Below are 27,343 nucleotides of genomic sequence, written 5' to 3'. Positions count from 1 at the left end.
CTTAATGCTTGGTGTCTTTGGTGCACATTGCTGAGTCTCTGTCAGTGTTAATTAAATTGAGCTCTTTATGTTCCAGTTGCAGCACAGCTGCTTATAGGTACACCTGAATCGAGAAGGATGCTGAATGCACTAACCTTTAAATTCCTTTGCAGTAATTGTTTAACCATCACTTGTCTCCTCGGCTGTTTTATAAAAGGACAAAACAGCAAGTGTCTGCATTGCATCTCGGTTTCTCCCGTTAGCGAGGAGCAAGACAAAAAGGCTGAGGAGAAAGTGAGCCTAAGGGGAAAGAGGTAAAAAGGCTTTTCCCCCTCATTCAAATGGGTTTGGCTCTCAGATTTCTCGAGGAGATGCGGGGGTGGGGTGGGGAGTTGAAGGGAGCAGGGCTAGGGCAGGGGGAAGGAGGGCAGGGGAAAGGAGCTGAGGATTTGTCAAAGGAAAGTGTCTGACGTGCTCCAGTCGAAAACTGATCAGGTCAGTTATCAAGGAACCTGACTTGAGGTTGTTTGTCACACGGCAGTTGCCTGGAGGACTGGAAAGGGGATTAGGTTTTATTTCCTTCCTGTCATCTTCTGATAAATTAGGATTTGCTGCTAATTTCACTCAGGAGTTCCTTTGGGTTCCAGGAAAGCTCCAGACTTGAGCATTTTCATGCTTTCTCTCCCATAGGCTCAACTTCCCCTGTCCCCACACCCTTTTTAAATGGCCACTCACAAGGAGAAATTCCAAATCCAAAGTATAGAAACTTTTGAGGAGGAAGGGGTAGCGAGAGGTTACTATGCTTAAATAAAAACTTTATGGCCCTCAGCTTGTTTTCGCATGTAAAAAGCACAGGGAGAAACCCGATGATGCGATGCGCCAGAAAAAGAAGGTGGAGCAGAGATGGGGTGCAATCCTCTGGGGTACTTGATGTTTATTAACTGATGCATGGTTTGGGAGGGCGTTAGCGATACATGCTGCCTTTTCTATCACATAGAATCGCTGAGTACTCCTATGGTCATCAAAAGAAATCAAGCAAGAAGAAAAAAATCAGTAAGAATGACATCCGCCTGGTACCCCGGGATGTGGAGGAGACAGACAAGATGAATGTTGTCAGTTGCTCCTCCCTGACCTCCTCCCTCAACTATTTCGACTACCACCAGCAGACCCTTCCTCTGGGCTGCCGCCGCTCTGAGAGCACTTTCCTGAACGTGGAGAACCAGAATACCCGCAATACCAGCGCCAACCACATCTACCATCACTCTTTCAACAGCCAGGGCCCCCAGCAACCAGACCTGATCATCAATGGCATGCCTCTGCCTGAGGTGAGTGTAGCTAAGCGGCTCTGTGAGGTCCTCCCAGGCCTCTATCCCCTGCTGCTCGCCTGATTCCATTATCCTCGATGGTGACACATTCCCTGGCAGGGGTGGGGAGAACTTCTCTGCCTATGCCCATATCTGAAGTCAAGGTTTGCTACCTGTGCTTCTCAGGGCAAAGTGTAACCCAATATATATTATTATTATTATTAATTTATTTATTTTAATTGGAGGCTAATTACTTTACAATCCTGTAGTTTTTTTTTTTTTTGCCATGTATATGTGTTCCCCATCCTGAACCCCCCTCCCACCTCCGTCCCCATCCCATCCCTCAGGGTCATCCCAGTGCACCAGCCCTGAGCACCCTGTCTCATTCATCGAACCTGGACTGGTGATCTATTTCACATATGATAATATACACGTTTCAGTGCTATTCTCTCAAATCATCCCACCCTCGCCTTCTCCCACAGAGTCCAAAAGTCTGTTCTTTACATCTGTGTCTCTTTTGCTGTCTTGCATATAGGGTCATTGTTACCATCTTTCTAAATTCCATATATATGCATTAATATACTGTATTGGTGTTTTTCTTTCTGACTTACTTCACTCTGAATAATAGGCTCCAGTTTCATCCACCTCATTAGAACTGATTTAAATGTATTCTTTCTAATGTCTGAGTAAGATTCCATTGTGTATATGTACCACAGCTTTCTTATCCATTTGTCTGCTGGACATCCAGGTTGTTTCCATGTCCTGGCTATTGTAAACAGTGCTGTGATGAACATTGGGGTACACGTGTCTCTTTCAATTCTCCTTTCCTCGGTGTGTATGCCCAGTAGTGGGATTGAGGGGTCATATGGCAGTTCTATTTCCAGTTTTTTAAGGAATCTCCACACTGTTCTCCATAGTGGCTGTACTAGTTTGCATTCCCACCAACACTGTAAGAGGGTTCCCTTTTCTCCACACCCTCTCCAGCATTTATTGTTTGTAGACTTTTTGATAGCAGCCATTCTGACCGGTGTGAGGTGGTACCTCATTGTGGTTTTGATTTGCATTTCTCTGATAATGAGTGATGTTGAGCATCTTTTCATGTGTTTCTTAGCCATCTGTATGTCTTCTTTGGAGAAATGTCTGTTTAGTTCTTTGGCCCATTTTTTGATTGGGCCTTTGTAGGGATGGATGTTGGGAGTGGGAGCTTAAGGTCTGAGCCTTTGGAATACCTGTGTGGCCGTCTAGCAAGATATGAATTCTACCACCTGTTGCAAATACAGCATGCTTGCCAGCCTGTGGTACCCAAATGTCAGTTAAAGTAGCTGAGTAATAATCAGCAAGTAGTCTTAAAGGTAGATGAACCCTAGAATGCTTGAGGGTCAGTTTCCCACTGTGAGAGTGATTCAGCCTCCTAAATCCCCTTTTTGCTTTTTGTTTGGTCATATACGTCCTTAGCTGTGGATATGGATGGGCTGGTTAAAGGGAGGCAAACCAAAAGAAAGTAAAAAAGGCACTTTGCTATTGCTTAATAGTTCTTATGGTGACATTTGACAAATGAGGATGTTGAAATTTTCACTAATAATTAAAATTTCAGGAATTAACTAAGCACTTGTGTTAGCTCTGTTTCTCTTTACCAGGAATGAATGTTTTCAAATGGAAGTATTTTTTTTTACACAGTATGTGGTCTGATGTTTGCTGGCTCTTGAAATATTTCAGGGTAGTAGGGTAGTAATGTGGATGACGGTGAGTTGGTGCCTGGGTGGAAGGCTATAAATAACAGTTTTTAAGTTAATTTCATTTTTCCTTGAATTGCTTAAGTCCCTCTTTGGTTGGAAACTTGATGCACTTGGAGGCATATGCCCTCTTCCAGTCCATGAATGAAAGAAATACTATATACTCGGAGAGCACTTCACAACCATTGTCTTCTGTGATTCTTACAATCCGGTATTTTGATTGTCCTTCAGTAGATGATGAAATGGAGCTCCAGAGATGATAAGGGACTTATTCAGACTCACAGAGCAGAGATATTGAGAGAGAGAGAGAGACACAACCAGATTTCAGAACTCTATAACTCTGGTGAGTGCAATGCTATTTCAGTGACACCTTCCATACTTTCCTGCCTCAGAAATAATTTAGCCTGACATACCTGGGCTGGGATGCATATAAAATGGCCTCACAGTATTTATATCAATTTCATAGGGCAAAGGGATTTAGGACCACTTTCATCGACTGTTCTTCCTAATTCCTGAAAAATATTTCTTATCAATAATGAGGCCAAAAGGCAGTGCTTTTAATGAAAAACTGATCTTCTAGCAATAGAAACTCCAATATTGTCAGTCCATACCTCTGTAAATAAGGATTTACTGAAAATCCAGTATTATGCTAAGTAGGCTCGGTTATAATTATGAATGTCAGTGAATACTTACTGGAGACTAGACCATAGAGTTTGTAGAAAACTACTTGTGGACCACCAAGAGTTCAGCAATAGAGAGGGAGAGGTAGTGCTATGTGGAATCAGATAGACCATGATTTTTAATCTGAGAGACATGTCCTGCTACGGAATACCTCTGAGTATCTGTTTCCTCATCTACAAAATGGATACATCTGTCATGCAAGGTTGATCCTAGGAATAATATGACATTATATAATGTAAGGGGTCTGAGACAGAGGTGCCCCCTGAATCATAGATCTGTTCACCAGATGATCATTGAAGAGTGACTACTGTAATGGCTTATATACCTGAATGTGACTCCATAGACACTTACAACCAAAGAGGAATTTAGGCTGGTGTCTGTGTAAAGAAGGCCTACAATGTGGTGTGGTTAGAGTATTCATATTGGACTTTTAAACAATGGAGGTGAAAGATGCCAAGATTATGGGTTCAGGTGCTGACTGATGTTGTTTGTGGAGATGGACAGAAGAATTGAATCCTGAGGGCTTTGTGATTATGCAGTCAATTCAAGGTACTAGAGAAGTGTAAGCCTGGGTAACGTAAGCCTGGGATGCTTTGAGGGGGCAGGAGATATTTGACTATGTCTGAATGGTTGACCTAAGATCTTGGTGTTCTTTCTGAGATTCTCCTATGGGTAAAATGAAACCAAATATTGCTTCAGCTGTTTAGAAAAGCCATTGAAAATTTGAATTCTAATCCCATCTCTTACTCACAAAACCAGATATTTTCTTAGTTAACAAAAATCATACAGATCTAGTATCTAGGGCTAGTTAGGGCCAACACAGCATATATTAGGCACAGTGAGGTTAAGTGTGTGTTTCTAATATGTAGTCCTGGAGAGTTCATTTGACAAACCCATTCAGAAAGGGGAGAGACCCACTCACAGCATAGCATGAATCAGGCCATTTAACCTTTGTCTATTACAAAGTCCTACATGGGGAAATTGCCACTTCTTCTTTCCTCCCCATATCAGAGACTGTTGAACATGGACTCAGTAGAATACTTAGGTACAATGAAATCTATAGACGACAAGGATGACTGATTCATACAGTCAACTAATATTTGTTGTCTAGTCTTTGTAAGGTTCTGCTATAGGCATCCACTGTTAGGGAAATGAAAAAGATGTTCTCTGATCTCAAAGAGTGCACACTGTAATGGAAAAGATGAGAAAATAGGTGACTTGTGGTATGGAGTGATAAATGCTACTATCAGATACAATAGGATATTAGCAGGACAATAATATCCTAATGTATTTCCTACATTATATTTTCCTAGTTAATTAATTATTAATTAATCCACCCAAGAAACCAACAGTTATTAAGTTATTACAGAGTGCTATGATGTGGTATTTAAAAGATTCATTAGAAATTTCTGTATTAAATCTTATTATGTCATTTTTCTGTATATTATTTCATTAAATCATTTTTATTTGTTCATTAACAACCCAGAAACATTTATTGCACACTTAGAACATGTCAGACCCTGTACCGCTTGCCAAGGATACAAAAATAAAAACACTCGATCCTTGACCCCAGGGAGTTTACAGGGAGACAGGCAAGTAAACAGTTCGTTTCAATTCAGGAGAACATCTCTTTCCTGAGCATATGTTATATTCTTACTTGCCAGACTGGAACCAAAGGTCACTACCCATTAGGTTCCTCTGCTGAGCAACTTTGTAAACTCACTCACTTCATTAGCCTCAGAGTCAGTTACAAACCTTACTGGCAATGGCATTATAGAGGAGTGAGAACAGCTTTTCTCACAGCTCTCCATCATACTTTGAAGTTTATCATCATGGAATAGACCAAATCAGTAAGCATAGTTTGAGTGTCCACCGTGTGCTCAGCTGTGTGGTAGGTATGCTGCTGCTGCTGCTAAGTCACTTCAGTCGTGTCCGACTCTGTGCGACCCCATAGACGGCAGCCCACCAGGCTCCCCCATCCCTGGGATTCTCAAGGCAGAAACACTGGAGTGGGTTGCCATTTCCTTCTCCAATGCATGAAAGTGAAAAGTGAAAGTAAAGTCACTCAGTCGTGTTGGACTCTTAGTGACCCCATGGACTGCAGCCCACCAGGTTCCTCAGTTCATGGGTTTTCCCAGGCAAGAGTACTGGAGTGGGGTGCCATTGCCTTCTCTGGTGTGGTAAGTATAGGGATCCTAAATAAATATAAGATGTAGCATCTGCCCTCAGAGGTCATAGTCTAATTGGGGAGCTATTTAAGATCACCTACATGAGTTCCTTATAAGCAGAAGAAAAGGTACTCTCCTGTTCCTCCTCCTCCTCTGGCAGCCCTGCCATCATTTAGATTTAGATTTACTGTTGAGTTCTTAAGGTTTGGTGCTGATGTGAGGGTAACTTTGGCATCAGTGTGCAGACCTAGCCACATCTGAACATTGTTGACTCTAGAAACTGAAGGGAATGTGACTTTAAATGAAGTTAGGTAGGTAAAAGCGAAGGGAATGGAGCATCAAAACATTCAATATTAAAAAGTCAAATTTAAAAAATGCCTCACCAAAAAGAATGGATGTTTGACTGTTTCACCCCTCCAGAAGGCAGGAAAAAGTCCACCCAAGTCTGCGTTACCAGCAGAAGGAATGAGTTGCATTGGAACTCAGCCTTTAGAATTACAGAGATCATCTCGCCTATCATCATTTCCCTGTCCTCTGATGTTGGTCAGGAAATCACTTGTGTGGATTTTGTGGTTATGTATGCAAATTTGAGGAGGGAACGTGGAAGATGCTTTTGCTGTTTACAGAAGACTTTTGTAGAATTAGTGATGTCAAGTATCTCTTGAATATTTTAAATTGAAGGTGAGATTTGCATTCTTTGGCATTTGGTTTATTTAGTCCATACTTAGTGTATATATAAGAGAGTTTGTGTGTGTGTGTGGGGGGTGGGTGTTTGGAGTTTGGAGAGAGTAAAGAGAGGGGGAAGGAGTTTGAAAACGTAGAGAATCGAGACGAGAGAAGGTAGTTTTGTCAGATTGCTATGCTTTTTCTAAAATTATTCCAATTTTTTGGCACTTTGGTATGGCAAATAACTTTTCTTCCACTCTTATGGAATGGGGGCATGCCTCCCGGATACCTCTGTATGCTACAAAGTATTACTCCTTCGTACATCTGCATTCCTGCATTACTTTTCGTCACCCAGCCCATGGTCACTTTTGGAGGAAGAAAATAAAACTCATTTCTTCTGCTGGTTTGACCTCTCCCTGCCTTCAGGAGGGGTGAAGTAGCCAAACATCCAATTTCTTTGGTGAGACATTTTTTAACTTGATTTTTGTTTCAATATTGAATGTTTCAGAGCTTAAAATTCTAAGCCAGTAATAGTGGGCAAGAGCTTCCAGAATTCTACTCATAGAGTACATAGGGATATAGATTTTTGTTTCAAACTCAATCTTGAGCCCTCTTTTTATTTTTCCTCCTTTAACTAGCCTACTGTAGCATCTTTGATGTGAGACATTCTCAGGGTGTGTGTGTGGTCTGCTGTGGTCACTCACAGAGAATTTTCATAGGTAGCAGTGGACGAGTTTGCAAGACAAGTTTGCAAGACAAGGATGTATGTAACAGACCAAATTGAATGCTTTTAATTATCCTACTGAAAGCCTCAGCGCATGGTAACTTAGCTCAAATAATGAAACTAAAACATCCGTTAGGATTTGGAGAAAAATAAGAAGGAAATAGCTCAGCATGCTTTGGTTCCTCAAGAGTTTTAAAGTTAGGGATCTGCAGTGCTTTGAGTGGAACTCTGAGCTAAGGTGCTAGAAAAGCAGCCCCAAACTTATCAGATGTCAGATTCAGAAGTCTCTAAAAAATTAATAGGTATGATGAGACTGGTTTGGATCGCAAGGTAATGACACAAATCACCACCTCCAATTAAAACAAACCAACAAACCCTTCAGTGAGCAATTTTATTGTACTTTCTTCATTTTGAACCATTTGAGTCTTATCCCTAAGAGTTGAAAATACCCCCTCAGGCTGAGGAAGGAAGCAATGGAAAACAGTGCAGCCCACACCTTCTCAAGGCTCACTCCAGTTTTCTTAAAAAAAAAATCAAAGGCTCCACTCTGAACTGAGAGACACTCTAGGGCCACCCATTGCCTACATTGCATCTCATTGGTCTGTTTCACATCTAGCCCAGGCAGTGCATTTCCCAGAGGGGATCCGCTTGCAAGATGTGTTCCAGAATAAACTGTTCCTCTGTTGTCTCCATGCAACTGCCACAGAACTGAGTTAGTTTACACTAGTATTTGCTAATTTATTATTATCATTCCTTATTGGCAATTAACTGGTTACCTTAGAGATCACCTCTCTCCCTATACACCTTCACTAAAGTTGAGCTCAGCCAGAGCACTTGCTAATGATCCTGAGATTTCTCTCCCTAGGGGACTGGAGGCAGGACATTTTCCATAGTGGTCTCTGAGACTTTGAAATTCCTCTTATCAGAGGACCACTTGTTTTGGGTCCCAGTAGCCCCACCTGGGTTTTTCTTTCAGTCAGATTTCTAAGGCGAGAGGAGCTGCAGACCTCTCCCTCCTTAACTTTGCCCTAGTCTTTGTGGTGGCTTTAGTATATCATGCTCTGAGGCTGAAGCTATGGGGTGGGGGGATTGCTTATTACGAATTGGAAGACTGCAAGAGGATGAAGTCACCTGCTGGCAAAGCTGGAGTCTTTCAATTATCATCCTGAAGTGGATCTAAGGTGTCTGCTTAAAGTTTGAGATGTTTACCCCTCTGTATGTGTATCTCAGCTTCCAGGGCTTAGGAGAGGTCAAGCTTGGCTGGATCAAATGTCTCAGATGTGAGTAAATGAAGCCATTTGTGCAAGAGGCATGTGTATGAGAGGCAGGAGGTTGACTCTGGAGCGGCCATTTTCCCCCACTGATAGGAGGCTTGATTTCTTGATGTGTGACTGGCTGGCCTTTAATGTGAGCCTCATTTACTTTGGACAATTGGGAAACTTAAAGTGAAAGTCCCAGGGGATCAGTTGTTTGTAGAGGAAAATGCTCTTCAAGTTACATTTCCTGTTTGGCTGTTGTGTAGTTATGAGTAGTCTTTGGGTGGGCTGCATGGTGAGGGTCAGTCTGCTTCCAGTGGGTATACGCTGGTGGCCAGCGCCTCCCTGTGTTTCCCCCCCACCCCCTCACCCACCAGGGAACCAAGAGGAAATTACTGCATCCTGAAGATGGAGAGCAGCTCTGCCAGCTCTGGGAACTTGGGCTTCCATGAGGAAATCTCATTTGCTATTATTCAGCATCATTCAGGATTTTGCTTCAGGATATTGGTTAGGACACACAGCTCCACAGCACTCCTGGAAGAGGTATCAGAAGGGATCAGTGTTTCTACACTATAATCATGAAAATGGAGCTGCAGAGAAGGCAAATGACTTACCCGGACACACGTCATTTAGGGCCAGACTGGACTCCATTTTGCTTGATAGCAGTTCCTCTGTTGCAGTTTCCAAGTACTTTCTGTCACAAAACAGAAAACTTGATTGGACTCCACAGCAAGACCTGTGGCTACACCTTTGGCTGGTAGTTGTATTCCTGATAAGTTGTGCAGCAGTAAAGTATTTGTTTTGTAAATTAGACCCCATGTTAACCATAGTGGTGGCATTCCCATCAAAACCCTGTGGTGGAATCTTTCATAAAGGAAAGAGCCCTTGCCTAATGTGAATAATCAACTTCTTACTGATTTCCTTTGTAAGTCTGGATTTTTCACATCTTATTTGATTAATGTGCAATTCCTCAAACTGGCAAGATTTACAAAGCCTTTGAAAAATTTAATTATGTAATTAGAGGAAACAGATAATATTGCTCAGACTTAACAAATCTTAACATTTATATTTGCTCCAGATTTTAAAAAAAATTAAATAAAAGTTTACAGCTATCCTCTTCCCATCCTATTTCTCTCCCTCCATTCATTCTTTGTAACTCTGTAGATGGAAGAAGAGAAACCCACCAGGAATATTTTTGGTGCTCTTTTGCCTTGGTTTCCTGAGCTCGCTTCTGAAAGGGAGGGCTCTCATCTTTTTGCTCCAGGTCCTGAAAGCTTCCAAAGTCAATATTGGTTTCCTGGATTGAGTAGAGCCTGGGAATTACTTTGGAAAATGAAAAGGCAATCTTAAACTTTCTTTAAATTCAGCTTTGGGGAGGGAGAAAATTACTTTTTGAAAAGAAAAAAAAAAAGAGAGTAAGATTGACAGACAGATGTCACAAGCAGATATCTTGAGTTTTGAGCAGACCACTTGGTATTGAAGCAGGCAAGAAGTTTGGTGTGAAGTCTGCATTCTCCTTGAGCTCAGTGTTCATGGACTAGCACCGGGGCTTCTTCATGTCAGATGCTTAAGCATTGCCGTGATGTGCATAGTCTTTGGATGCTCCATTAAGTCTCTAAGTGCCAGGGTGGCCAGATTTTAGCTTCTCCCACTGGGGCCCATCTGGTCACTGTTCTGTGGCAAGCTGCTTTCCCTCACTGCCACCAGCCCTGGTCTTGGCAGTCTCTGCTTTCTGGATTATTTTTTCTCCTAAATTTGATTTTCAGAGCATGAAGGGCACTTCGTCTCAGATTGTGTAGTTTGCTCTTCTGAACAAAATGGATTCCCTGTGTAAGCTGGTGGGAAGATATGGTCAATCAAAAGGTCAGACTCTTCCTTTAGGGAAGTGTGCATATGTGTGTGTGTGTGTGTGTGTGTGTGTGTGTGTGTGAGAGAGAGAGAGAGAGATAAAGAGAGAGAGAGAGAGAGACTGAGAAAGAGAGAGAGAGGGGACATATCTGCTGTCTCACCCACTTATTCTTCCTCTGAGGTGATAGAGCCTTTGTGAGCTGTCCTGATTGTACACGTCTATGATCTTAGGTTCTCAGAGGCCCCCTCCCCAATCTTTGATACTCTACTGGTTATCTCCCTGAGGAAATGCTTATAAGCCTCATCACAGTGGGGTGTGATCCCTCAAATGTGAGACCAGAGCACCCAAATTTGATATAGCCCAGGGAAAGTTCTCCTGGACACTATTTTTAATTTGAGAGCTCTGAGTAGGAAGCAGCCAAATAATCATTGCTGTGCATACAGTGAAGTTTAAGAAAACCTTATAGGGAATCTCAATTCTTTGGAAATTATTTTCTGAGGCTCAGTTTCTTTTTGTCTTTTTGGGCATAATTCTGTTTAAAGTCTTCCTCTTTAATTCACTTGGCTCAGGAAAATCTGAGCTGGCTATGTGTACAGGCACTTTGCTGCAAAACTGTCTTTTTTCTAAGTGAGACATATGAGTAGGGAGAGTAGATCAGACTGCATTCCTAGTGGTTGACTTAACCTTTAAGCAACTTTAAAAAAAATTGGTGGCAGTGAAAAAGATAATCTTCCTGCAGTGTAGGAGACTTGGGTTTGAACCCTGGGTAAGGATGATCCCCTGGAGAAGGAAATGGCAACCCACTCCAGTATTGTTGTCTGGGAAATCCCATGAACAGAGGAGCTTGGCTATAGTTCATGGGGTCGCAGAATCGGACACAACTGAGCTACTAACACACAGATGCACATGCACGCATGCACACACACAAAGATGCCTGTAATCTAGCATCCATGTTTGAAACTTGACATGCTTTAGGGTTGCAGGGCTCTGGAAATGCAGGGACAAACAGAAGCATCTGGCTATAGGTAATGTTGAATGACTTGCTGTAAGACTGATTCCCTTCTTTGTGCTGCCAGGCACAGAGGCCATAGTGAGGACACAGGTTCGCCGTACTCAGAACACTGGCATTGACTCTGATCTCACCATCCTGGTCATTTCTTTAATTAGTGCATTTCCATTTTCTCAAGTATAGACTTTTGAGTGATAGAGTATGCTAACTGCAACATTTGTTCCTAAGAGCTTAGGGGAGAGAACATGATGGCCTTAGTATTAAATAATGGCTTTTTATAGGAAGATTTTGCCTAATTTTTTAATTGCAAAACAATTGATGATAGTTATGGCTCCTTAGAAACAAATCTCAAATACTACATAAGAAACATCAATTTTCTAGTGGTTTGTGAGCCTGCTAATGGATTGTGTGTTCTTACACCTCTAGGTCACTCTTTCTAATTTTGTCTTTACTAGTAATTCTTTAGAAATGGAAAAAAAGGTGTGTGTTTTGTTGCAGCAAGACATACAATAAGAAATGACTCAAATGGAAGGAGAGTTAAACTGCTTTTGTACAAACTCTATGTTGTGTAATGGCATGATAGAGCAAAATCTTATAAAACTGATACACATCTGATTATCTAGCTCCCTCAAGAAGTGACCTTGGAAGGTGCAGAAAAACTCCAGAACTGCAAAGGTTTGTCACTGTGCATGGTGTCATATTTAGAGACATGGCATCCAAAAATATGTGTAATCCATGCAATACCTTGCTTTCCTCACCTTCTGAGCCTAGCAAACTCTATTGGGACAGTTATCCTTAATGTGCATGTCACTCTCTAGTCACTGTTTTCCCAAAGATAATCTAGAAATCCACAATTCTGTAATAGGGGAGGAGGTCACTAGCAAAATAGATGAAACAATTAAAAACCTCATAAAAGAGGAGCTTTAGTTTATTGAAATCTATTATTACTAAAGAAATCAGACTCCAAGACCCTGAAAATTCTGAAAAATCCAAACAGATGCCAAATGACACCAACCCTGAAATAAATATCTGAGGGGACTGTGTCAGGAGAGCTCCAAGTTCTCTTGTGGCTCTGAGTATGATTTTGAATTTTGCAGCATTAGTTTGAAGGGCTTCGTTAAGGGTTGGAGTCTTTGTGATGACCATGGCTGCTCTGTAGGTGGTATTGAGACTGAGGGACTTAACTATGACAGGTGACACAATACATATGGCCCTTTAGCTTTTACATGAGGGCAAGACATTCTGTGTCTAATGTGAGTCATATGTACATCAAAACTTCGTAGCCTCCCTATTCAGATGGGTCTCCTTGTTCAATGTGAGTTCTGTCATAAAGGAAGCAGTGAGTACACTAACTTTTCTTCAGTTGGTCTGTATTTGTTCTAAGGATGAGTAGAAGATACATTTCTCTTGCCTGGCAAGCTAGACCTTTGAGAAGAACTCAAATTCACTTAAGTATAAATTATGTTGCTTATCACACTACCAAAAAATTCACAGAGCTGTAAGTCACCAAGACCTCCTTTTTAAGTTTGGTATTCTTGAGAACTGTTTTGTATATCATGATAAATTAGCTAACCTTTCATACTGTCAAAGGCCAATGTTATGGAAATAAGCAGCTTTTTATTCCATTCTAAGGTTAGTCTAACTGAATTATGCAACTTCTAATGCAATTGCTTGAAGCTTCTACTTTGAAAGTTTTCTCATTTTAATACCTTGCAAGAGACACAAATATTTTTAGCTACTGTTTATGCTTAACAATATATTTTCCTGATTGTCATTCTTTTTGTGGCATTTGTTGGCACAAGAGGCAGTTCACCATGGCTTTGCTCACTTTGCTGTTTGATATAGATAATCAGCAAAGAGCGGAAATTCAATAAAAACATGTATTTTTGCTGTTGTTGTTATTTTTAATTTCAGGCCATGGGCGGATAACTGAGCCCTATAGAATCAATACACACGGGGGCACTTGAGGTTTTGCTTGAGAGCCAAAAATGAGGTAGATTTTCTTTTAAAGCAGATTTGATTTCAGAATTATTAAACTCAATGCATGTTGGAGGCTGGTGGATTGCATTCAGTAGGATTTGGGGCACTATCTGTAACAAAGCGATCTATTTCTTTCAGGATGTAAACTGCTGTTTCAGGGGAAGGAGAGGGCAGTAGGGAAGCTATTGGAAAGCTCTGTTTTACTTTTAAGCTCCCTGAAGAATATTTTTCAGGGGCTTCTTGAAGGCAGGGCCAGTTCCATGCAATTCCTTCTGTACAGTGTCAAGTGTTATTATATTTTGTTACTCATGAGTTTATACAGTTTCTATGGTTGTTATTGTGCCCTGATCTTAAAGGGTATTCATTCTAGGTAAAGCTTGGCCCTCTGTGTGGATTGCTTCCAGACTTTAGTGAATGGACTTACTGTTTAGCTAGTTAGACTTTTTTCAAGAGAATATGTTGGCTTAAAAATATTCACCCATTCATCCATCCACCAAATATTTGTGTATCATCCTTTATTGACCAGCGTGTACTCAGCCTTGTTGCATAGAGGAAGTATAAGCAGTACTTACCCTCATAGGAGACAAAATGCGAAGTTAAACACATTTAAAAAGTTAATGGGGAAAGTAAGGATTATTCACTAAGTGGTGCCATGTAATTGATTAATAATTTAAAAAGTTTTCATTTCTCACTATATGACAAATTCCACATGAGTTAAAGAGTCAAAACTTAAAGATGAAAATTCAAATAAAATTATTAGAAGAAAACATAAATATTCACCTAGTCTTGAAATTGTGAAGAACTTCAGAAGCATAAAAAAGTAGTGGAAGTGAACACAAAGAAAAATACCAGCAGCTCTGACTACATAAAATTTTAAAATATATGTATGCACCCAAATATCAAAAGGTAAACAAAAAATAAAACATAAACCAGAAAAATATTTTCAATTTATATCCCAAAGAATCTATATTTATTACTCCTACAAAAACTTATAAAGTTCTTACTGTGTTCTTGTCACTATTCAAAGTTCTGGAGATACAACAGTGAACAAAACAAAGTCCCTTTCCCCACTAAATTTATATTTTTATGGGTACAGACAAACAATAAACAAATAAATATATAATCTGTTAGGCTGTGATATGGAAAAAAATAAGGAAGGGTAAAGTGCACATGTTCTACCAGGAATGAGTGTTCTCTGGGAAGGTCAGGGAAGACATTTTGGATAAGGGGACATTTAAACAATGTCCTTAAAATATAAAGAGCTCTTACAAATCAATAAGACAAATACTATAATGCAAAAATTATAAAAAGAATACAAATAGGTTATTCATAAAGAAGTTGTACAAATTTCCAGTAGATATGAAGATATTTCAATCTTAATAACCAAATAATTGCAATGGAATGCCATTATCAACTTTTAATTATAAACACTATATATACTTATTAAAAAGTCAAGCAATACAAGAGTGTATGAAATAGAATTGAAGTTTTCACAACTCTCTTCTCACCAGTCCATTACCTCAGGGAAACCATAGACAACAATTTGATGTACAAGGTGTCATTTTTTGCTTATCGAATTAGGAAAGATATTAAAAAATATATATATTCAGCATTGGCAAGTTTGTGGTTATCATACATGTAGTATAACTGATAGAATTAAAATTAATATAATCTTTCTTGGAGAAGGCAATGGCAACCCACCTCAGTGTTCTTGCCTGGGAAATCCCACGGGCAGAGGAGCCTGGCAGGCCAGAGTTCATGAAGTCACAAGAGTCAGATATGACTTAGCGAGTAAACCACCACAAAATATGTACTGTTTCTTCTTCTGAAACTTATCCTAAGGAAGTAATTTTAGATTCACTTAGAAATTTATGTTCATGGGTATTAATTTCAACATAGTTTGCAGAAATAAAATATAGGAAATATCCCAAATATCATCAACGTGTGAATGACTAAATATATCATGGTACATATATTGCTTGAATACTATGAAGCCTTTAAAATAATATTTTGAGGAATATTTAGTGACACAGGAAAATGCTTATTTTATACATTAGTTGAAAAGGATCAGTAAGCAAAATAGCATGTATAGATTGATTCCAATCATTTAAAGAGATGTGTGCAGAGAAAAAAATCCCTGGAAGGTAAATTACCAAAGTGTTAATAGCTACCTAAGATGGAGGAAATCAGTAATTAGCCTCCAACTAATAAAAATAAATGGAAAAAAATACTTTTCTAATTTTCCAGTTTTTGTACATTGAATGTGTATTATCTTTGACATTAGAGAAGAATTACTTTAATAAGTTAATTACTATGTTACACTGGAGAAGCAAATGGCAACCCACTCCAGTATTCTTGCCTGGAGAATCCCATGGACAGAGGAGCCTGGCAGGCTACAGTCCATGGGGTCACAAGAGTTAGACATGACTTAGCGAGTAAATCACCACCACCACTATACAACCCAGTAAATATTAAAGAATAGAGAGGTGGCATAAACAGAACTGTAAGTTATTATGAGGAGGGACAGATCAATTATGCTCTTCATTTTCATTTTTCAGTCAGATTATACCTTCTAAATATTTCTTCTTTTTCCTTTTTTTGAGATCTCTCTAAGATGATAGCAGGTATAAAGGTTTACATTTAAAAATAACCCTTTTCTTTACAGTTTACCTTTTAAGTGTGAGAAATTATATTATGAAAAATATTTTTTCCTCCTTCATTCTTCTTGCTCATATGTATACACTTACAAAAATAAATTTATTTCACCAGTGTTAGGCATCTGGTTCACAAATTTTATTTTTAGAATGAGAGGTTTTGAAATAGTAACATTTAACTTTAATCTGTACAGATTTTTAATACTATAAAATTATATAGGCCTTTTCTAAGGGCCAGTTTTGGCAAAATGTATTTTTCCAGTGCCCTTTCCAGGACCAAATAGCCAATTTGAGGGAGAACATTTTTATACTCCTCAGTATTTGGTTTCATGTTTGGGCTTCTTGGCTCTGAGGCATAAGATAGCCTTTACAATTTGGAACAATAAAAAGGAGGGAGTTAATGAGTTGGCGGTCATGCAGATACTCAAAGTTTAAAAATCAATCTTGACTAAATGCGCTGTTTTTTTCCCCCAAATGGAATAAGTTCAATCCTTTTAAAAATAGGCACATTTATTTGATTGCCTCTTCATCTAGTAGCCTAACTTTAAACAGCATATATACAACAAAACCCAGTATCCACTTTTTAAATGATGACTTGTAAACTTCTCACATACTGAGTACTGTCTTAGATGTAAAATGACTGTTCAGTGGCCCTGGGTAGATATCAGAACTAGATATCGTAAAAGAAATTCTCATTACAAACAAACAAACAGATGTTTCACATCCGCCACCCCCGCTCCCATCCCCGCTCCCATCCCCGACCATAGCTAATAGATGAGAATGTCATCTGTACAATGTCATCCTGATTGTAGATGAAGTGTTTGCCTTTTACGGGAAAACATCTGTGACCTAATTCTATAGTGTGTCCCTTGGATAAATGGAGACTATGGACTTCAGTAGGACTGCATTTCTTATATGTGCAGTCATTTGACTAGATGAGTTTTGATTCAAATTACATGTTATAATTTCATGTTATAATATGGAGTATTTGATAGAAATAAATAGCTTTCTTTTTTTTTTTTTTTAGTGTGGTCACAGGAAGAAGGGACTAAATATTAAGAGCAATTATAGGAAACACCATTACCTTCTTTCTGACCCTTCTCTTTTCTTAGATCTTTAATGAAAATGTCCTCATTTAAAGAAATACTGAGAAGGCTTGAAACTTGATTATGAAAAGATCCACATTTCCCTTCATATGGCTTAAAGATGAGATTGTTTGGATCAGAAAAGACTTCCCAGGAAATTAAAATATTTAATTAATTTTAAGCCAGGATTTGAAAGAAGTTAATGTGATAAAGCAGAGTGTTCTAGATGAAAAAATTAAATGTAATATTATGTAAATTCATATCACCACTAAGGTGAGTATAAATCTCCAGAAGGTGATAAGAAGATTGAAAGCAAGAAATTTTGTTTACTGAATTCTGATCCTGTAGGCACTTGCCAATCAGTGGGGGTTTGGTACTATATGTAAAGAAGGCCCTGCTAAACACATGCTGCTGTCAAGTGTGTGTGTGCGTAAGGTCTGATTCTGATCTTACCTACAGGCCATGGATAGCTCTAAAGACCTTGAAGTCCTCCCTGCCCTCCACTTTCCATAGCTGTTTTTTGCCCATGACCCAAGAACATAATTGATTAGACTTTGTGGCTGAAAAGTTCTTGTTTACCAGTGCTATTATGAGAGAGACTGAGCCATCTAGGGAGTTATAGACACACAAAAGCCCCCTTCAATAAATGGTAATCTCTAATGTGTTAGTATCTTTAAAGACACATCTGCAATTGTTCTGAGTGAATGTAGTATACTATCTGACTTTCACTTAACAATTATTGAGAAACCTACTCCTCTCAGGGGAAAAGTAGGCTGAGTTCTAATTTTTTTTTTTTTGTCTGCACCATAGGATTTGCAGGATCTTAGTTCTCCAATCAGGGATCCAACCCATGTCCCTTGCAGTGCAAGTTCAGAGTCCTAACCACTGGACTACCAGGGAATTCCCCTTAGTGCCTTCTTTATTGTTGTTCTTGTTGGTTACTCATTATAAAATCCATTTTCATTGTGAAGACTATGGAGAAGAACAGAAATATTTGAGGAAGTTGGAATATCATCCATAATTCCACTATTCAGGAGCAACCACCACTAACTTTCTGTTCAGTGTCCAATACAAAATAAATGCTTAATAAAAATTAGTGAATTAATGAAAAAACTTCCACATTTTTACTATTTGGAGATTAGAATCACTTTAGTTGAGATCATTCTGCTTCTTTTCACATCTTTACATTATATCATAAGAGTTTTTTCTATGTCATTAGAAAACATAAGCAAGATACTTTTTAGTTGTTGAATTGTATTCTGTTCTGTAGATAGGATTAGTTAACAACCTTCAATGTAGTCTTTTAAGTTATTTAAATTTTTGTTGTATTATAAAGAACACTGTGATAGATATCCTTAAATATAAATCTCATTGTAATCTCTGATTATTTCCTTAGAATAAATTCCCTAAAGTGAAGTTGTTTTATCTGAAGGCCTATATTTTTTAAGACTTTTGGTATATATTTCTCCTAGAAAAGTGCCAATGTACGGTCCCACCAACAGTATATAAGAACCCATTTCACTGTACTCACAAAGCATCATTATAAAATATCATCACCAATTTGATGAAGCCATGGGGAAACAGGAAGTCTCACATTGTTGTTAGGAGTATAAATTGTTACCAGTCCTTGGAGGACAATTTGACAACGTTCTTCAAAATTGCAAAGGATATATTTTGACCTAGCAATTATGTTTTTAGGATATTCATTCCATAGATACACTTTACAATGTTCAAAATTATGTAAATACAAGATTATTCATTAATATCTCATTTGATATAGCAAAAATTAAAATAATACATACATCGAGCAATATAACCTTTTCAAAAATGAGTGTTTTATATAGTGTTATTAAAAGACATATAACATATATTGTTAATTAAATGAAAGGAAGATTCAGGAAGATGTATAAGCACACTATCATTTGTAAAAAAGGAGAAAGAAAGAAAATATACATTTTATTATTTTATATATGCACAAATTGTATGAAATGAAAAACAAAGTTAATTAGAATGGGTACTTGTTGGGAAAATGGCAAATGAGAAGATAGGGCACAAGAATGGGAGGGAAAATGATTAATTCTGTAGATGAAAATCTGTATGTATTTTTAGTTTAAATTTGTATTTCTTTGGTTTTTTTGAAAAAACTTTCATATCATTTATTGCAAAGTTGTTTTTTTTTTTAGTGCATTGTATGACTCTTAATTCTGTTTATGCTTCTTTTTTATTTACAGTGTTTTGGAGTCATTATATATAAAAATACATCAGTCTTTTATTCTGTGATATCATTTGTTACTTTAAGCTATGAAACTTTCTCCCAACCCCAATATTTTATATATATATATATGTGTGTGTGTGTGTGTGTGTGTGTGTGTGTGTATTAATATATACAGTCATCTCTTGGTATCTGTGGAGATTGTTTCTGTGGATGCTCAAGTCTCTTATATAAAATGTCATAGTATTTGCATATAACCTACACATCTACACATATACTTTAAATTATCTCTGGATTACTTAAAATACCTAATAAAAGTAAATGCTATGTAGATAGTTGCCAACATGTGACAAATTCAAGGTTTGCTTTTTGGAACTTTCTGGAATTTTTTTGAATATTTTTTATTTGTGGTTGGTCGAGTTTGCATGCATATATGCATGTATATATCACATTTTCCCAGTAGTCTTCTGAATTCGCTTTTCCTTACATTTTAAATTCATTAGAAATTTATTGTGGCATATGGTTGGAGGTGACTGTAAACATTTTTCTAAATGGTTAGTTGGTTGACTTTGTATCATTTATTGTTTATTTCTCCTCCTTCCCCACTGCTTTCTGGTACTTCTCAAAAACAATATATATTAAGTTTTTATATGTACTAGGTACTTTCCTGAGTTGTTTGTTTTTTCCTATTGATCTTTGTCTACTTTTCTACTAATATCACACTGATTTAATCACTGATACTTTATAGTGATTTTAATAAATAATAGCATTTGTTTCTCCTTATTTATCTTTTTAAATAAAAATTTTGTTTTTCTGTATTTTTTCAGATACACTTTGGAATCTTGTTAAGTGTAAAAATAGTTATGTTGAGATTTTTATTGGAAAATGCCAATTGATAAATCCATTTAGGAATAATTGACATGTGTATATTGTTTAGTATCTTTTTAATGAACATAATATCTTTCCATTTAGTCACGCTTCTTTCATTCTGTTATCATCATTAAATGTATATAATTCTCCTTGTTAACCTTATTTTCAAATATTTTATCTTTTTTTTTGTTATTTTGAGTGAGCTCTTTATCCCATTACATTTTTTCTGGTAGAGTGTGTAAGAGAGATCTTGACATTCGCAGCTATATTTTGTATGCAGCTTTTTTTTTTCTTAGACATTGTTTTCATTTGGGTGGTTGGGAAACAAAAAGGCAGGACTTGGACTTATACATCTAGGCATAGAATAGTCAGGATAGTGCTTGATTCTGGATGCAGACTACTAGAATTCTAATGAGGCTAGTCTTTAGCAGGTGACTTTAAGTGAAGTTATTAATACTCTCTGAGCCTCAACTTTCTTATTTGAAAATGAAAATAATACAACCCACTCCATAGATTCTTGTGAACATTTAATGTGAGTATTCAAGTACCTGGCACATAGTAAGCCTTCCACAAATACTAAGTAGCTGTTATTATCATCTCTTTATGCCTAAGAAGACATCTAATTTGTACTTCTACATCTGAGAAGAGGAAATAAGATTCTCATGTCCCCTAACCATGTACTGTAGAGGGCAACACAATCCAATTTTGAAAGGAAGGAAAATTTCCCTTTGCCTTTATTTAATTATTACAAATAAATTCCACCCTATCATATGTTTTTGCTTTTAGTTACATGAAGTCCCTTTTACATGACAATATTTGTTTTTTTCATTAGCGGCTCCTTCAAGGTTTCTCATTGCTCTTTACTATGATACTCATTTCTAGTTCAACTGCAAAGTTGGAGGAGGTCCTACATGAATCAGAGTTAGCTAGATGTGCTGGCAGGAGAGCAAAAAGCCCCTCTCTGATGTTATCTCCTTGTATTTTCTTTCCAGAGTCAGTAGATATCAATTTATGCCTTACTCTGGCATTTTTCAACCTTTCTCCTGTGTGACTCTGTACTGGGCATCTCCATTAGCTAGGAAGCTCTGGAGATGGCAGTTTCATGGACCGCTGGCTTGGGGTTGTGACCTGCACTTCAATAAATACTGCCTCAAGCCTTTCTTCTCCTGTGACCTGCTGCTTTCGCAGACCTGGGCTCTGTTTCAGGGCCACTGCTTTTTCTTCTCTCTTTCATACAAGTGACTTACAAATGAATTTTAAATAGTCAGTTCATGGTGAGGAACTTTTGAGCTCATGTTCCCAGGGCTGTGCTCTGTGTCAGACATGCCTGCCTTCCACCCAGGAAACCAGTTCCTGTGTCTCTTACTGAGGGGTATTTTATACTCTTTTCTCAATTTTAAGGAAGGACTATAAGGGCCAGGACAGGGGCTTCAGTTCCACTTTGGCCACTCGGGGACCATTTTACACTTTTGGGAGCTTTAGAGAAATGCCAGGGGTGGGAAGGGAGAACAAAACTTGATTCTCTATTTTAATAGTTAATGTGAATGAAAAGTGTGAACCCTGGCAAGTGCAACTTTACTCCAAGTGAATATATTTAACCTGAATAGAAAGTGTGAACCCTGGCAAACATGGTCTCACTTACCCTTTGGCACCAACAAAACAGTAGATAGCTGGGTGCCATGATTTCCTAATCAGGTTGTGCATAGCCCTGATACACTAATTTGCTTTTTTAAATGACTAGATATTGTCCCTATAGAGTCAGCAGTTGAATACCAAACACTTTCTGTTTATTTAAGGATAGGCTGACAGGTTTTTCTTTTTTAAAAATTTCCTATCTAGCTTATAAAGTTGTAATCCATGTGTGTACAATTAAAATGATATCCACATACAGCTCAGAGTTTCCTTCGAATTGTTACTGGCTTTTGTGCATAAGGAAGGTTGTTGCTTTGCTGTAAACCACAGACCCAGAGTAAACCTCAGCTGTGCTGTAGCTATTTTGGACCACAAGTTTCTAGTTGCTTGTGTGTAATTGCCCATATTACATCATCCTAACTATTGTGAAATGTGCAAAATACAAAGCTTATCTAACGATTCATTTCAGGTGGACAGTTCTTTTTAATGTCGTTTTAGAAGTAGTTCCCTGAACAAAACAGATTCCCCCCTTTGTTCTTGCTTTCTTGTTCAGTCCAGTGGTAATTTAGTGATTGATAACAATGTAGCCGAGCAAAGAGTACCATACACATTGTGCACCATAACCTTGACAGCCTATTTAAAACATTGTATGAGATGTAGTTTCTCTTGGTGCAAATAAAGAACCAAGGGGAGAAAAATCCCCTCCACATCAAATCAAGTAAGAATTAACCCCAAATGAAATTTAATTTCCCTATTGCTGAGCGGTGAGGAAAAAAAAATAATCTACTTTCAATGATCACAAGAAGCTTGGATACAAATCACTCACTGGTTTAAGTGTTTCAGTTTGTCAGATTATGCTGTCTTTTGTGATAGTAAATATATGCCAATACAGAAAACTTGAAAATGTCTCTGTTGGTGGGTTGCATTAACCCATTTTTATGTCAAGTAGGTGACATTCCACTAAGCTAAGACCTTCTGGTATTTTCTTACCAATGTTAAACATTTGCAGGTTAGGTAATAGTTTATGTTTATTCATCTATTAGTAGGGGCAGTTAAAATAATAACATTTATTTTTGGTCATGAACTTTGTGTATCACGTAGACAGCATAGTTTAGTAAAAGGCCTTATAGATAATATTTCAAAATGGGAAAAAAAAGATTTCTTAGAACCTAAAGGTCAGAAATCAAATAATTCTAGGCCTGTTTATTGCTGAATAATGGACTTTGTAAATACCATATGTGACTATTAGATCAAATGAGAGTACATAGAGTGTTCAATATTAATTGGGTGAGCATCAGATGATGGCCTGTTTGCAGGATACAATGAAATTATGTTTATCAATATAATGTTTTATTGATTCCTTGGTTTGAAAATTAAATAAACATAGCATAAGCACTTGGAGTGGTAAGTTGTAGCAGAGAACAAGACTTTCATTTGAAATTCGAAAACAGAAGTAAAGGTGATTGAAGCAGAAAGCAGTCTGTGGCATGAGATATCTGCCAGCGTTTCTCGATGTAACTAAGTATATCTGTGTGTTTGGGAGGAATAAGAACCAAAGAACAGAGATGTTCCAAAATGTTTTTCAAGCCTTATGTCAATATTAGAAAATCCTTTTCTTGAATAGTTTAGCTTGCTTTACTATGGATATATTCATTTTATACTTATTTTATACTTTTATAAAATAAGTATAAAATATGTATACACATAAACTTTTCCTCCAGTGTTTTCTTAGTATTGTAGATACTGGTTAAAGTGTGGTTAGCAAAACTGACATGGTCCCTGCCTTTGTGAAGTGAGGAGACAAAAACTCCATGGTAAAATTATAGTTCTATGAAAGAAAGATCATGTTATCATGAAGGGAAATGGGAGAACCTGAGCTAGTCTGGGGGATTAGGAAAGTCATATTTGAGTTGACACTTAAAAGGTGAACACGACTTGGTGATGCAAAAGGGTATGGAGATGGTATGATGGTTGAAAGCAGAGAAAAGGAGTAGTATGTGTGAAGACCCTGAGGTGGGAAAGAGCTTGGTGGAGCTGGAGTGAGAGGGCCAGGAGAATCTAAATAGGTGGGTGAGTGGGAAAGCATCACAGGCTGTGGCTGGTGAGGTGTGGATCTGGAATGAAACCCTCTGCTTAATTTCAGTGGACTGTTCTTCCCACCCCAGGTGGCTTGAATTTGTTGATGTCTTGAATCCCACACACAGCCTTTGGTTCAAAAAGTGGAAACAGGCTCAGGCAGGAGAGTAGTGCACAGAGACTACTGTGAATTCTGCAGAAAACAAATTCATCTCAGAAAAGCAGCCATGGAAAGGATCAATTTTAAAGTAAAGAAAGAAGCAGCCTGCAAGCAGCTTCAGATGGATGGTTTGTGGTTCAAGCCCTTTCTGCTCGATGGCCTTTTGTATTCCTGCTGCATCCAAACATATTAGTGAGTAGTGTACCGGTGAACTCTGTGAGATGGTGTTTGTGGCCACACCAGGCTTAGCTAGTTACATTTATGATGTGGAATTGGAACTGTTAAGGCATTATTAATAGAGAATAAGGCAAGGAATTTCTCCTTTTTATCTCCCCTCTGGATAAATAGACAGCAGACCCCAGAGAAGAAAGAACTCTTTCTTTCCCTATGTCTTGGCTTCTTTCTCACTCCTTTCTGTCTCCACTTTTATTTTTTTTCTATGAAGTTCTGCTTGATAGTCAGCAGAGGGCGCACAAATGCACTAAAATGCAGCCTTTATTCCTCTGGCCACAGTAATTGCATTGTCTTTATCTCTTCATCTTTATATTCCTTAGAGACTGGTATGCGTCTTGGCCTTTTCTTTTTGTAATATTTCCATAAAGGGCAATCACTCCCCACCAATTTTGGAAAGGTGGGAAAAAATTACTGTCTAGATAAAAAGAGAAAGAGAGAGAACAGGATTGTATTCCTGATGTGTGTGTGTTAGTAGCTCAGTCGTGTCCGACTCTTTGAGACCCCATGGACTGCAGCCCACCAGGCTCCTTGGTCCGTGAGATTTTCCAGGCAAGGATACTGGAGTGGGTTGCCATTTCCTTCTCCAGGGGATCTTTCCAACCCAGGGATCAAACCCAGATCTCCTGCACTGCAGGCAGATCCTTTACCAACCGAGCTACAAGGGAAGCCCCTGATATATGGGAACAAATTGTGTGTGTGTGTGGTGTGTGTGTGTGAGACAGATCTCAAAGTTGCTGTTACCCTGTATGACTCACTTGGAAAGGACTCATTTTGCCAATAGCAAGGCAGAAATTCTGGGCTCTTCTTTGCTTTCCCTGGACTGTTGTCCTCATAGCAGTTGCCCTGCTTGCTGACATGTCCTAATAATGAGGATGATGTGGCCAGGGGGAGATTCATCTTCTTCCCCAATATGACTTCTTCATTGAATTTGCTCCTTGCTGAAGTCCAAAGTGGATTGTCTCCTCTTAACTGTGTGCTCTGTTCACTCTGCCTAAGGTCAGAGAATCCAGCTGGAGCCTGTCTGCCTCCACCGTCACTGGCTGTAGAAAGTGATCCACATATGTCTGTGACAGTTCTGTGCATGATGTGTGAGAGGCAGATGAGAGCTAGTTTAAGTTCCTCCAAAGATGTCTTGGCGTGGCCTTGCTGACGAAGGTGGAGAGTTGTTTGTGTCAATGACATAATAGGAGAAGACATTCGGAGTCCAGCTGCAGGGAGTGAGGAGGTGGCTTAATACAGGTTTCTGACAAAAGCCCACGCACTTCACATTCTTCTGCCCCTAGTGCCAATCTCCTTCTGATGTCTTAACCTGACTTTTGTTCTGCTTTGCTCAAAGGTTTCTGGTGCCACAAAGAATTGCTTGGCTGGGTAGTAGTTATAGTGGCTAACACATTGATACTAGTGCAGGGCACTTTATAACTAACTAGTCTTGTAATAACTCCACATGAGAAATGAATAAGGTTTAGTTTAGCATATTCTCCTTATTGTTAAAGCATCAGGCACAGTTATAGCTTTCTCATATATAATAGTGATAGCACTGAAAGGCCATTTTTCATGTAAATTTCCTGACCATGAGTTTGGAAAAGAACTGTTGAAGAACAGGTTATTTAAAAAGCAGAATGATTTCCCAATAAAATGCCTTTCAGCTTTTCCCTTTGGGGCTCTAGGCTGCCCCCCTTGTCTCCAAGATCCACGTGGGCAGGTTTCATGTTAGCTTGTGAGCCCAGTAGAAGTATTCTTTCTTTCTATGCCAGCAAAACACTAATACTCTAAACACAAAGGACATTTAACACAGTAACTTTTTCTGATGGAGTGAGTGGTGCTGCCAGCTTACTGTCTCTTATCCAAGAATGGCTTCTGTATGATGGGAGCAAGGTTGGGAGTCAGGCCCAGGCTACTCCTTGGTTTGTGCGGTATACATAACCAACTTAAAAAAAGCGTTTGTATAGTCAGCGTCATTCCTGCCCTTTCTCAATAGACTTGCAATCCTAGGCTGAATATTTATCGGGCTTGGTTTTGTGTCTTTGGAACAAAGGAAACTTCCAGTGACCAGTTTGGTTAATCACTGATGCTTATTCCCTCTTCCCTACTATTCCTTATTGGGTTTCCTTCTACTCCAGTACATTGGATTTCCAATCACATCAAACCCTATTAGGCTGCCTTCCATTGATAGCAGATTAGATTCCCTTACACCTCACTGCCTAGCAGGATTTTCCTCTCCACAATGTGGAGAGTATTAGATTCCCTTACATGGGTTGCTGCTTGTTAAATTGTGTTTGGTGCTGCATAGTATTGAATTCTCTTTCCCATCAGAAGTCTCTGGGTTGTTAATTACACACTTGCAGATTCACTTCTCTTGCATATTCTCTAATGCTCTCTCCATGAGCTCTGACCGTACACTTCAGTGCCTCAGGCAGCTCTGTCTGCTCACAGGTTTTGTTCAGTTCAGCTGTGCAGTTATTGAACATCTGTGTGTCATGAGCCTGCAGGATTTATAAACATGAGTGGGGAATAATCTTTGCTTTCAAGGAGTTTATAGTCTAGTGGTCAGGCAGAGGAACAGGGCAGTGCGTAAGATGTGTGTGCATGAAGGGTAAGCATTGATTTTACCACTTTGCTAGTAACAGTTTTTATTTGGCATAATTAAAGCACCTTAGAAGGCAACTTATTCCTTATAATGGCATGTTTGCCAGCACTCTGTTCTATAATGAAAAAAGAAAACATTTGGAAGCATAATTGAGTGAAAGTGGACATTTTATTGGGTTCTACTGCAGGCATTGGCAGAATTGCAAAAAAAGAACTCTGGGGTCTCTTAACACACTCAGTCGTGCTTTTGTCATGATATTAGAACTCATATGCTTCTAAGAGGTACCCATCAGGCATGGAGTAATAAAAATTCATATATATTCTACTATCTAATAGACCTTGACATTACATACAGACTAGGGTCTATGTCTTTTTCTTTTGACACCAAAATATGTACAGTTTTATTCATCCCTGGAAGGGAGGAGACCAACGGTAATGGGAAATGGAGTCAGTCATGGTTTCCCACAAGGAACAGCAAGGAGACA

The 27,343-nt window shown here is 38.6% G+C and overlaps 1 protein-coding gene across 1 annotated transcript in view; it reads left to right on the top strand.

Annotated features, from left to right (window-relative positions):
• PCDH19 (protocadherin 19) overlaps positions 1–27,343 on the top strand; it is a 125,665-nt gene that overhangs the window by 6,446 nt on the left and 91,876 nt on the right. The window contains exons 2-3 of the mRNA XM_020876580.2: positions 153–293; positions 977–1,304. Coding sequence (XP_020732239.2) covers positions 153–293; positions 977–1,304 — 469 coding nt within the window. The remainder of the gene's footprint in view (positions 1–152; positions 294–976; positions 1,305–27,343) is intronic.

Source organism: Odocoileus virginianus, chromosome X (genome assembly GCF_023699985.2).
Source record: "Odocoileus virginianus isolate 20LAN1187 ecotype Illinois chromosome X, Ovbor_1.2, whole genome shotgun sequence".
Classification (NCBI taxonomy): Eukaryota; Metazoa; Chordata; class Mammalia; order Artiodactyla; family Cervidae; genus Odocoileus; species Odocoileus virginianus.
Note: the sequence above shows the minus strand (reverse complement) of the source record. Positions and strands in the feature narration are given on the sequence as shown.